The 13,520-nt window shown below is 43.8% G+C and overlaps 1 protein-coding gene across 1 annotated transcript in view; it reads right to left on the bottom strand.

Annotated features, from left to right (window-relative positions):
* The window catches only part of hydin (HYDIN axonemal central pair apparatus protein), a gene marked incomplete at both ends in the record, with an annotated part of 94,232 nt that extends 82,838 nt beyond the window's left edge, over positions 1-11,394 (bottom strand). Inside the window, 6 exons of the mRNA XM_080002781.1 lie at positions 6,680-6,804; positions 6,874-7,073; positions 7,576-7,710; positions 7,808-7,927; positions 9,583-9,708; positions 11,281-11,394. Coding sequence (XP_079858907.1) covers positions 6,680-6,804; positions 6,874-7,073; positions 7,576-7,710; positions 7,808-7,927; positions 9,583-9,708; positions 11,281-11,394 — 820 coding nt within the window. The remainder of the gene's footprint in view (positions 1-6,679; positions 6,805-6,873; positions 7,074-7,575; positions 7,711-7,807; positions 7,928-9,582; positions 9,709-11,280) is intronic.
* Between the last annotated feature and the right edge of the window lie 2,126 nt (positions 11,395-13,520).

Genomic DNA, 13,520 nt, shown 5'->3' with positions numbered 1-13,520 from the left:
CTATCTATCTATCTATCTATCTATCTATCTATCTATCTATCTATCTATGTATCTATCTATCTATCTATCTATCTATCTATCTATCTATCTTTTTATCTATCTATCTATCTATCTATCTATCTATCTATCTATCTATCTATCTATCTATCTATCTATCTATCTATCTATCTATCTATCTATCTATCTATCTATCTATCTATCTATCTATCTATCTATCTATCTATCTATCTATCTATCTATCTATCTATCTATTACATGCTTTCTTGAAGGGGGTTCTGGTCAGTAGAACATTTAGTTCCAGACGTAAAAAACACGAACAGTGAACAAGTTGCATACAATAAAAAATGTTTTAAAATTTAAAAAAAATGGGTGAGATTAAAACAAAAAATCAGGGACACATGATTCTGATTAATCTTGGGTAATGCATTTGGTACTTGTACCCAGCTCCGTTTGAGGGTGACGATTCGCTTCAATTCTAAAACTATTTTAAGCTCACCTCACACTGCCTGCAGGAGTATTCCAAACAACTGGTAAAAAAAACTCTCTGATATTGACCTATTTCGATTTTTTTCGGGGGGAGGTTAATGGTCTGCACCGCAGCTGACGAGGGGAATCACACCGCGCTGTGGAACACGGCAACATCAGCAAAACCCCCACAGTGGACAACGCTGTGCTTGGTCTATACAGACTTTTTTTTTTTTTGCCAGTTTTTGGGTGAATCAGAGAGTGTCTCGGGGCTGTTTCCCTTCTGTCTGGTTTTCCACTGTGCAGGGGTGAAAGAGACAGAGGAAACGGAAGGAGAGAGTACAGAGAAGACAAAACGCTGTGGCTGGCTGCCAAGGAACGGGCAAGCTCCTTGTTTGTTCCCCATCCGTCTTCTTGTCTGTCAGGAGAGGAACACTGTGAAAACTTCAGATATCATCTGCTGGAGAAACAGAAGAGAGAGAGAGCGAGAGAGAGAGAGAGAGAGAGAGAGAGAGAGAGAGAGAGAGAGAGAGAGAAAGAGAGAGAGAGAGAAGAGAAGGAGAGGACTAAGGATGAGAGATGGGAGGGCATTGTAGAGAAGAGAGAAGGGATGGGGAAACGCTGAAAGGAGAGGCAATTATCTCTTCTTGGCGTCCCGGTGCTGTGACGGCGGCTGACAGGCAGGGAGAGCTGCAGTCTATTGCTTTCATCATCGTCCACACACACACACACACACACACACACACACACACACACACACACACACGCACACACCACCCCCTGCAGTCACTATCTTGCTCTCTCTCTCTCTCTCCAGCTCGCTCAGTTTGTCTTTGATTACTGCACAACTGCAGTGGAAGAACTGCCATGTGTGTGTGTGTGTGTGTGTGTGTGTGTGTGTGTGTGTGTGTGTGTGTGTGTGTGTGTGTGTGTGTGTGTGTGCGCGTGTGGGGCACATATGCCTGTACACGCGCTTCTGTGTGCATTGCTAAAAGGCTGCCGTGCTCAACTCCCCTCAGCCCCGTGGTCCTGTCAAAGCAGATGCCTCTCAGCACTCTCCCTGAAAGTTGTGTCCTTAAGTCATAATCAGCAGCGGAAGCAAAAGTAGTGTTGTGCGCATGTGCTTGTGTGTGTGTGTGTGTGTGTATGTGTGTGTGTGTGTGTGTGTGTGTATGTGTGTGTGTGTGTGTGTGTGTGTGTGTGTGTGTGTGTGTGTGTGTGTGTGTGCGTACTGTTCCACTCACTCCGGCAACGGAACGCAAAACATCTAACAGGCAGCGATGCGTGGCGAGCGAAGTATTGTTTTTCATGTGTAATGGCTTTCGATTACCCCCAGTGTCAATAAAGACTTAAACTCGCCCCCAGCGGCCCCACCTCCCCCACACGCCCCCTTGCCTCCCACCACCCCTAACCCAGGACCCCGTGCCAGCGTTGGGTTCCCATATTGGATGATGCAGCGAAACAATCTGTGACAAAAAATCTGCTGAAAGATGTATGTAAATGCAGGCTTTTCAAAATAATAATACAACACAGACACACACGCACGCACACGCGCACACACACACACACACACACACACACACACACACGAACACACGCATGCAATGTGTGTAGGTGTTTCTGGTTGATGGAGCAGAGCTGAAACATACATGAGGATGAATGAGACAGGGGAAGGGTGCTAAATTAAAAATGATACTCCCCTGAGGCACCGAGAGTGGAGTTGTCAAGTCGGGCTGCCACAGCCACAGCCACAGCCACACACACACACACACACACACACACACACACACACACACACACACACACACACACACACACACACACACACACACACACACACACACACACACACACACACCCTGGTGGCAGCACCACTACCATGATAAAAGCTTAATGTGGCCCATTGGCGCGACTGTTGCCACTCGTTCAGCGGATGCCTGTTCATGCACTCGCATAGCACATGGGTCACGCAAACGTAACAAATAGCCAACACAGCACCCACACATACACAATGCCAAGCAAGTATACAAACACAGCATGTAAAACTTAGTCAGGCTGTTTATGCACATGTAGGTGTATAAATGGCTCTTCACATACGGTATGTATGAACTCATGCCACAAAATTTCCTCTATAACCATATGCTTTCCATTCTGTATATGAACAGTCATAGACACACACACACACGCACGCACGCACGCACACGCACACACACACACACGATAGAAAGAATTGCTTTGTGGTATCTGTGGATAAAGTTTTCAGCCTAAAAACAATCATCATTAAAGGCACGTACTTAAATCTTTTATCAGCCCCGGGCTCTAGGGGACGCCATCACAATAATTAAATGATAAACTCAAAGCGAAAGGTTATTTCGAACCTCATCCAACATTATCCAATCATAAACAGGCAATCATTATTTTCCCAAGGTGACATTTTTTTTTGCACGATAAGATTTCAGCTCTATTACTGATAACAGATTGATTGTATCGACAGTGGCAGAACTTCTCTCTCGCTCTCTCTTTTTCTCCCTCTCTCTCTCTCTCTCTCTCTCTCAAAGACAAAAACGGTCTTGGTAATTTTTAGACCCACAGGTCATCTGCAGCAGGTGAGCCGCCCGTCTGAAAGATTTGCACGAGAGGCTACTTTGACGTAACCATCAACCTGAGGGTCAGCGATGAGGGAGGGAATTCGTCCTGATTAGAGTGCTGCCTTGCGTTATTCGACTGAAAAGAAGACCACGTTTCACCACATCGGCAGCGCACCTTCTGCCATCTTGGATGTCACTTTCCATCTCTCTCTGACCGAAAAAAAGAATCAGGTGGTCCTATCATGCCTGCAATTCCAAATAACTCCCAAACATCTATGCATGACGTTCAAATAAAGGGGTTAACCATTGGCGGGCTGGAAAAAAACAAAAACACCATTTTCAGGTTATCTGTGCAATATCACAAAGTGAAATGATGTCATGTTTTGATGTTTTTTTTCTCTTTAACAAATTTCTCACTTCACCGTTAATTGATCCCTCGCGCTGCAATGTTTTTTCTGTTTTTCTGAGTTTTATCTCTTGGCTTTGATGTCTGAGATGCCTGGTTAATTACGGGAGCAAGCGAGGCCACGGTAGAAGTTGTGACCATTAGCTGCTAAAATACGAGGACTGACGGGCGAGCAGACACGCGGCGCCTTGCAGATGGAAGTGCGAGCCGAAAAAGATGTTTGATCTGGGCTCAGGACAGAGACGCCGCCATCCGTCTCCCGGATTCCCGTCTTGAAGTGTTATCATACGGTGAATTGGGGGCCCAAGAAATGCATCCAACAATTAACGTTTGGTTTGTCCAGGAAAACACCAGATCGGTCGGAGGAAGCTCGAAACAGGCCCACCTTGCTCGGACACGAACGAAGGACAGGTCAATCAAATCACGCCCCCCAGATCTACCCCTCTGTTAACCCTTTTTAGGGAACATCCAGTTACATAGACATCCAAATGAAGAAGTCAGCTGAGCTATTGAGACCTAAATTCTTGAGGTAAAAATGTATTGACATTGTATCTCTAGCGTGAACCTTCTTTTTCCACTGTCTTGGATTCAGTCAAAGTCTTTCTGGAGCCATTAGCGGGCTGGAGAATAAGGAAGTTGCATATTGACACTTGGCCATAACAGTTGACTCTTGTTCAACCCATTAAAAGTTAGTGCTGAGCTACACCTCCAGATGTTTTAGTCCGCCATTTGGCGTACTGGCGCAATTCTTTTCCAAGGTGTGCCTGGACTCCAGGCCAGAAAGAAAGGACTTCACATTGACATTTGGAGTGGGTTTAGGGTGGACCCCGCTTGATTTTGTTGGGTGGTAGGGCTGCACCCAGTGCAAACATGCAAACTTCTTGCAGATGGGATCCACTGCCAACAACATTGGTAGTGGATCACATCACTGAGCTGTGACCATAGTTTCACCTCAAGCCTAATTAGACCTTTGCTCTACCATTATAGCTGATGGGCAGTTGAGTTTCAGAGTTAATATCTGAGGCAGGAGAAATACTTCCCTACAAGGGAAAGGTTGGTAGCCGAAAATCAAAGCTATTCAGTGAAAGCTCTGGAAAAGGTCAATCAGAATAAGAATAACGGATAGAAGTGGATAAAACTTTCAAGAAGGATCACTCTGAACACATACAACATACTACACACATCATACAACCCAAATGGCAATTTGAAAACAGCATAAAAAAAAACTTTTAAAGTCAGAGAATATTTTCCAACCATAGCTTAGCATTTTTTAAGGTGATACGTTTCCAGCGCGTCCACTGCGCATATGCATTGCACGTCCTATTCTAAGCAGCGCCCTACCCCCCCTAAGATAACGGTGGGTCACTGCTAAACCCATTAAGACGTAATCTGAGAGGAAATCAGAGCGGTAGATGAAGAACAGCGAAGAGGAAGGAGGACGGGGGGTAGGAGGAGATAGGAGAAACAAAGAGGAAGGAGAAGCCCGGAAATGAGAGGAAAAAGTCGGAATAGACAAGAAAGCGCGAGAGAGGGGAGTGAGGAGGACTAAAAAGTAGGAGAGGAGAGGAGCTGAGGGTAAGGGGAGAGGAGATGACAGATAATAGCTCCTTGGAGAAAGAGGAGCCGTATCGAGCAGAGCCGAGCAGTAAGCACAATGGTCCATAACCATAACCAACCTGACTCCCCGCTCGCTCGCCATCTCTCCCCAGGGGGCCCCGGCCATCCTCTCATTACCCTCACTTATCTCACCTCTGATTGAATAGACCTCAGCATGAGCAAAAGCAGGCATAAAGGACAGAAACTCACATACACACACACTGGTGCACAACCACTCCAAAGTACCCTGTTAGCCTCAACCAATCACCAAAGTCTGAGGTTAAGTGCTGCACCCCGGAGCATCGATACCTGCTATTCACATCCAGCATTCACAGTCGGTACTATCGGTGTCAGAGGTTTTTGTGGTCATAAGCTGGAGCAGGTAAAACTACAATAAGGAGTTAATTGTGTGAGCCCGGGTGACTCTACCAGCGCTGAATTGCAAGTAGAATATATGAGATGAGACGGAGTGCACATGTAAAATGTGCACATGCAACCATAGCATGATGGGGTGGGGGTTATCATCATCCGGCTGTGGCCAATGCCGGTCTATGAGTTGTTACCATCTCACCCCGAGCTGCGTATGTGTGCACGTGTGGATGCAGGCGTGTGTGTGTGTGTGTGTGTGTGTGCGTTCGTGTGTGTGTGCGTGCGTGCGTGCGTGCGTGCGTGCGTGCGTGCGTGCGTGCGTGCGTGTGTGTGTGTGCCCAGATGCTGGGTCCTGTTTAGCAGTGTCTGTTCTGCTTCAGGGTCACCATTTCTTGCAGAGAGAGAATCTTATGCTGGTGTTTACCCCAGTGTTGATTCATCATTTTACTTACACTCCATTTGACGCCACTAATTATCTATATGCAAAACTCTGTTGGTAGTTTCTACATGTCAGCATGTCTATGTGTGTGTGTGTGTGTACAAGTGCAAGTGTGTGTGTATGTGTGTGTGTGTGTGTGTGTGTGTGTGTGTGTGTGTGTGTGTGTGTGTGTGTACGTGCGTGTCTGTGTGTGTGTGTGTGTGTGTGTGTGTGTGAGTGTGATGGACCAGTGCTAATTTATCAGGACATTGACAAATTATCTAGAGGCAACACTCATGTTGCTCCTTATTTGGTTTTATCATTGTATTTTCTTTATAAAGTAAAATTAGGCCGATTACACAGTATGACATGCATTGGATAGGATGATGAATGACTATGATCACTTTTTTTCTTTGCCTTTCTGCTCTGGTTACCACAACCATTTTATCAAGCACCAGCCAATCCAAGGCATGTTCTTTGTCGTTCCCGCCGTGTGAAGATTTCATCGTTTGATAACAACTGCTTCCAAAGTGGGTGAAATCGATAACCGAGGTCAAAACACACACATAAAGTGTGTCTTCTTTTGACGCATAAAGTGGGTCCTTTTAGGGCCACAGCACGTTTACAGCTGCTACTGCTAGTGTCCTGCCGCCTGATTACACCAAACACAGTGATTTATATTTACAGAGGAGGGTGCAGGAACCAGAAGTTACTTCTCATTGCTCCAAAAGATGATTTTCTGGAACTGCTCAACATAAGCGAATACTTTGGCGTTTAAATTTTCATTTTGGTGAGACCATTTGGATTTAACGATTCTGCATGTTTCTTAAATCTCACCTGTGTGGTAGTGCAGCAGCATGTCCTGGCTGTGGTTTCCGGTGGTTTGGGGGCTAAAGGCCATGGTTACCTGCATGCTCTCCCCAACGCCAAGAGTCCCCACAGAGGGCGTCACCGAGAAGGGGCTGGAAGAGAAATAGAGAAATTAGTTCATAATACGACTGATTTTGGTGCCAACTACTAATGATTCCTACCTCTGAGTGTGGAGCTGGAACTTGGCCTCTGCGTTTCCTATGTTGCGCACCAGCTGAGACCTTTCCATGGAGGCTTTGACCGCACAGACGGGCAGGTGAAGCTGGTCTCGAAAGTCCAGAATGGCCCGTGGCCCGATGGCGCGGACCGGGACCTCGAACTTCTCTCTCTCTGTCACGCACACCAGCTTGTGCATGTAATCCTTGAGGGGTAGGAAAAATGAACAATGATCATATACTTTTCCTGAATATGTGTATAACGCCAATCAATGTAAAATGTTCCCTGGTGGTTTGTCATGAGTTTATGTACAGTAGAGCGTACGCTGTCCAATACTGTCCATGCCTGAAACCACTGGATGAAAGCCATAATTCAAGCCATAATTCAAAAAAGACCTTGAAAGTGCTATTGATAGATTTCATGTTGCTCCTCACATTTCACTCAACAAGCAATATCAGAAAAAGGAAACAGTAGGGGATATGTTTAGTGTAACCTAATGCCTGACCTTTCACCTTACCACTTTGCCATAACGGACAACAAGCATTTCTATTGCTTTTAGACATGCCAATGTGATACTTTGAGTCTGAGAGTCTCACAGTAAGCAAAAGGTCTGAGTGCTTCTTCCATCATCGTGCTACGTAACGTTCCGTCAAACAGGGTCGCTTCGCATTTCACGCCAGTCCAATAACAATCCCAGTATACGCTACCTTGTGCTCCTCCGGTGTGAAGTGGACGATGAAGGCCGTGGTCATCCCCGGTGCCACCTTGCTGCCGACACCGTCTGGGCCGACCACGCAGAAACACGCCGAGTTGTCCAGCTCCACTTTCACGTTCCGCGACAACTAAACGGAAATCAAACCAAGTCAGAGACGTGCGAGATGTAGGCAGTACAGTACGCACGCGTGGTAATACTGGATTGATTACTGCTGCCTTTCAAACCTTGTCGTTGTTGAAGAGGAGCAGAGGAAGCTTGTAGGTCTGTGTGGGAGTGAAGTTCTGGAAGACCAGCTCGGAAGGGTATGGCTGGAACAGGGCCTGGTCCACGTCCACCAAGGACATCTACAGGAGCAACACATGTACACGCAATCATTAATTGTAATTTTATTCCCTCGCCGAGAAAAAAGTCTTGCCCTAAAAAGGTAAAAAGGTTCCACTTGGAGATTAACTCTGTCTTGGATGCAATGGCATACAAATACCGTGTTGTATTTTAAACCTGCTGACAGCACAGGTAAAATGTGTCTCTCAATTTTTACATACATTTTAAATCCAGAGTTAAAAATTAAACAAAATAATTTACTTTTTAATTGGTTTATTATACTACTGTTGAAACCATTTTACCCTCTGCTGTACCTAGCCATACGTAGAGACGCAGATTCCAACTGGGCAGAGTAATGTGCAGTGTATGATGACGATGATGATAATGATAATGATGAAATCCCAGGGAAGCCACAACGGTGCAGTATTTTGTTTTCGGTATTTTGGGCCCAGGCCTCAACAGGGCTCCATCTATCTTCGACTTCATAAGGTGGCCCGCCACAAAGACTCCCGAATTCTAAAGAGTCCTAATTCCTTCGACTGGGCATAGCTATTAATGAACAGTAAATCCCAAGAACAAGGACATCATATTCTACTTGATCCTATGCCTGACTCGCATGATGCCTAGGCAGTGATACACCAGAGGTAAGGTTGACTCCCGCAGGCCATAAATAGGTTCGCATATGTTGGGAGGAGGGAGCTCAGGAAGACATGAAGGGAATCCAAGCAACTCAATGGATCCCAGGGGGTAAACAATGGAAAGATTCTATTGAGAACATTTCGGACCCGTCCACCGTCCACAAACTAAGGACAATAGTTTCATCACATAGATGCACTTATTGAGACAGTAGACGGTGGCATCATTTAGACCAAATAGAGGAAACAACACCAATCTCAAAGTGTGTGTAACAGCCAGGCCTACAACTATAAATATTCTGAAGCTCAATACGTTACGGGGGCAATTATGTATATTCTATATCCCTGAGGATTTGAAGTCTTTAGGAGTGAGATGACAGCTTGTCAAAAACCAAATGCAAGCATTACCGCCATCGCTGGAACGCAAACTCAAAGTGCAAATCCCCCAGGGTTCTCAGTCTCTGAAGATGAAAGTCATCAGCGCTGGCCAGCACGTCGACAGCAGCAATGTAAGCGGAACTACCTTTATAACTTTTACCTTTGGCTGAAAGCTTGTTCGACAACTGTGTTGTGCTAATTCTAAGTCGTACGTATGTGTATGGAGTTTATCTTAGAACAGCTTTGCATAAATGTGAAAGGTTTGCGGCGAACCGCAGCTGCATTCATTTCAGGAATACCTCCAGGGCTTATAGCAGCGACAAACACACAACTATGCAGAAGCTGCATGCATTTAAGAATATAAAACCTGAGAAACTATTACCCTGAAATGTATTAGTTCATCTTGTCGGAGACCGACTGCATGCTAACTGTGCTAATAAAGCATGGCTGTGGATGGGTTCATCTATCCCATACAGCTCCTGTGAAAATTCCCTCCAAAAAACTGTTGTATCCCCTCTGAGCTTTTTTTGTCAACTGTTCATGATGATTTGAAGAACATGAAGGTGTGGTTTTGCAAGTGCTTGCGTTTGACGTCACGACATAGCAGCGGCAATGCTGTGGCTACATGTGAAAACTCTGCCGTGGGTAAACTGCCTGCCTCTTACTTTCTGATGGGTGGTCTCGCTCATGTCCAGCAGCTCCACGATGCAGGGCGGGTGGACTTCCTTGGTGTTGGCCAGGCGCTCCTCTGTTGTCTGTAACATCTCTTGGGTGTAAGCGGACGGGGCGACCTGTGACACCACCCACTGACATGTTATCAGATGTGGAACATTGGTCAGAATGGTCTGTCGTTTCCTCTATATTTATTCGGCATTTTGTCAAAAGGCGCCCGAATATCACGCCAACACGCCGAGAGCGAGAGAAGAAAACCTAAACTCGGCCGAAAATAGAAATAACATTCAAATAGCGAGGCACGATAAGAGTTGCAAAACACAGATGGCACTATTTTGCATACTGTTGACTATTTTTCCGATTACAACGCATGATTTGAAGGTGGCCAGGAGACGCGCATCTTATTCTATGTGTCTACTGCAGATGAAAGGCCTTTGAGGTGCATAATGAGTCCTGGAGCTATATGCTGACAGCTCTATACAGGGCCGTCAACGACACATATGCATACGCACACATACCGTATACGCATGCAAAACACATCCACCAACACAAAGAGACGTTAGATTCAGTCAGCTGAGTACATTAGCTCACAGAATGTCGGCGTTTCAGAGAGGACCATCCTGTGGTTCGTATCCTCTATAAACCCTCTGCCAGCAGCAGCAGCAGCAGCAGAGAAACACTCTGCTGGCTTATCGCCCTGGATAGAAAACAATTTTGGTTTAAAATCCAAACGTCCAAATGAATAATGGAACAGAGGGGGTGCCTATAGATGCAATATTTAAAAGTTAGGTGAGTTTTCGCATAAGATACACGTTTTCCTATTATTCGGGGACAGCACAATTACACACTAACCCTTACAAAGATAATTTATGAAATAACTACGTCTCATTGTGCGCTTTGGTTAGTATTTTTATTATTATTATTCTCATCATGTATTCCATTTAATCAACCATATTCCCACTTACAGTAGAGCTAAAGGATAAAAACAATGCACATTTCTGCTAAGCCCCATTTTACCATCAAATTAACATTGTTATTCTTCATAAGTATTATTATTAGGCACTAAATATGCAGCTATATAATCTTCCTTTCTTTTTGGGGTGATATTATTATTTATTTTGCCTCATATTGACTTCCCGCCTCTATCAGAGAAAGAACAAGGTGTGGATATACATATATTTTTTAATTAAGGAGATTCGGGACACAGTTTTTCGAGCTAAGCTCATAGCAAAGCGACATTCCATCCCATATTGATTTAATCCTTTTGAGTGTGCCAAGGTAATTATTAGTGTAATACGTCATTTGAAGCAGGCTTTTTTTGTTGTTGTTTGTTTTTCAAGATGTTGGATGGCCCCCAACACTGGATGGAAGGACACCAAATCCCCATTCACCACCATTCAGAATAAGGTAATATTAGCATCTGAGGATTTCAACTGAACCATTATGGTGTGTTGTGTTTTGTACTTTTTTGTGAATGGGGCTACATAATGTACTGATAAATGATGCTATTGTTTGCATTTGGTCCTTAAAACCACTGTAAGAAACAACAACAACCCTGTCCTAGAAATAGAATAGTAGTATTATAGGCCGGCCAGCTCGGTTTTCTTAAAGAATGGAAAATCAAGTTTGAGCAGAAAGAAAGAGGTCACACCATTTCAAAAAGGTGTGACTGTGTGACAGTGATCTCTCACCCTTCTCGGTCCTGTGTCTCTGGGAACTAGCTTGTGGTTCCAGGGTAGGGCCACTTTACCCTTCAGGGACTTTGTTTTGGAGAGATTCAGAGCGTGGACGCTGGATGTTGCCATTTTGGATCAAAGTCAATTTCACCTGCATTACAATGGAGCAGAATATGATTAACTAGACAATACCTGGGGAAATTACAAAAGTGTGCTGGCCGTGTCTGTGTGTGTGTGTGTGTGTGTGTGTGTGTGTGTGTGTGTGTGTGTGTGTGTGTGTGTGTGTGTGTGTGTGTGTGTGTGTGTGTGTGTGGGTGTGTGTGTGTGTGTGTGTGTGTGATGTACAGTCGATTGGTCGACCAGGTCTACTGACGAAGATGCAAGCGTCTGATAAATGTCATGTAAGAGTGTTGAGTGTTGAGTGCCGAGTGAACTCAGCATTTAACGCTGTGTTTTCTCTGCCTCCTACTTCTAACCGAGTCATAATCAATAACAGGCGTTGGACATGGATCATCACTACTGTAAATGACGCGAGGGACGTGGACACAGAACTTGGTCGTGAAGGAATTACACACATACTGTATATAGGGTGGAGGTAGTTATTTACAACTGCATGTTGCAGTAATTGAGTTAATTTGTTTGGGATTTGCACTTTTTTGAGGATCTTTACTACTTACAGTCGTTCTTATTTGTATGTAATCCTCTTTTTTATAACGTCTGATCACTATGGAGTGCTTTAAAAATGCTCTTGCTCTCTAAAACGTGATCAATTCAGTTTATTTACTCTGTTAATACATGTATTTCTTTGTAATTTATATTCTATAATTGTGCTGATTAGGTGTGTGTTTATGTGTGCGTGCATGCGTGTGTGTACTTACGTGCGTGTGTATGTATGTATGTGCCTTGTTTTTTGCTTAGACTGGCAGCAGCTCCAACACTCAGCTTCGTGGGACGAGAGTTATGATGTCACAACCACATAATGATGACATAATGACACGACGACATACTGCTGCCCACGACAGCGGCACCGGGGGGCGGGGCTATGTGGGTGGTTAGCTAGTATGTTTACATGTGTTGCCATGACGACTGGATTTCGCTGCCGCAGTCTTTTTTTCCCATAGAAAACTGCTTTTGGCACAAAAAGTTGAATATTTCTTAAAGCGTTGGTCGCAACTTTCCACGAGATATAAGTTTAGATATATATTTATATATATTTGTGAGTCTATTCATTAACATATATATATATATATATATATGAATAGACTCACAATATATATATATATATATATTGTGATATATATATATATATGTTAATGAATAGACTCACAAAATAGACGGTCGTTTGATATATTTGTAAATATATTGTATTATAACTTTATTATATGTAATAACTATATCTGACGCGGCTGCAAGCACACATTACAAATATGCTTTAAATTATGACGAAGACAGCTTTGCTTTTGATGTGTAAAATAGAAAAGTAAGAGGTCGTTCTGTGCAAGTCAGTCGGACAATATCCACTGTAACCGTTATGGAAGCGCTCAACGTTTATCTGCTAACGTTAACTATTTAACCATTACTCAAAGTGAACTATTGCTAAGACATTCATTAATGCTACAATAAAATCATCTAGGTTTAAACTTTTGTTTCAAGCCATACCGTTTCTGCAGGTTATTCGTGTTGCTTTCCACTGGAAGTCGGAAATCGGTAATTCCGAGTGTCACTCTCCGCCTCTGAGCTACATACATTCCATGTTCGTGTTCTGAAAAACATGGACCCCAACCCGCAGCACATTTGTCTTTGTTTGCCAAGCTTGTGAATTCTACAAGTGAAAAAGTTTTTTTTTAACAAAATAACAACTTACTTAAAATCGAACACGTTTGAAGTAAAGATTTATAGAAACTGACTTTTCCGAGTAGGAGTTTAAATTTTGCCGAGTTCCGGCTTCACTTGAACGCAGCATTGGCAAATACTGTTCCTCAACTGTTGTGACCTGTTGGTTGTCGTGACAACGCGTGTCTACCCAGTAAACCGTCTCTCGATTGGCTGTCGGCGTTTATATATTTATATAAATACGAGTTTATGTCCTTTTAAATAGTTAATTCTTTTTCAATAAAATTGTCTTCATTATTTTACAGAGATTTCTATAAACCATGTGAAATGATCTGTGGGAATAACAAAAGGGATTTATAAATCACTGAACTGATACGACCACGCATGATCCTTTATTTTTATTTTTCACATTCGTACAAATC

Source organism: Zeus faber (genome assembly GCF_960531495.2).
Source record: "Zeus faber genome assembly, chromosome: 6".
NCBI lineage: Eukaryota > Metazoa > Chordata > Actinopteri > Zeiformes > Zeidae > Zeus > Zeus faber.
Note: the sequence above shows the minus strand (reverse complement) of the source record. Positions and strands in the feature narration are given on the sequence as shown.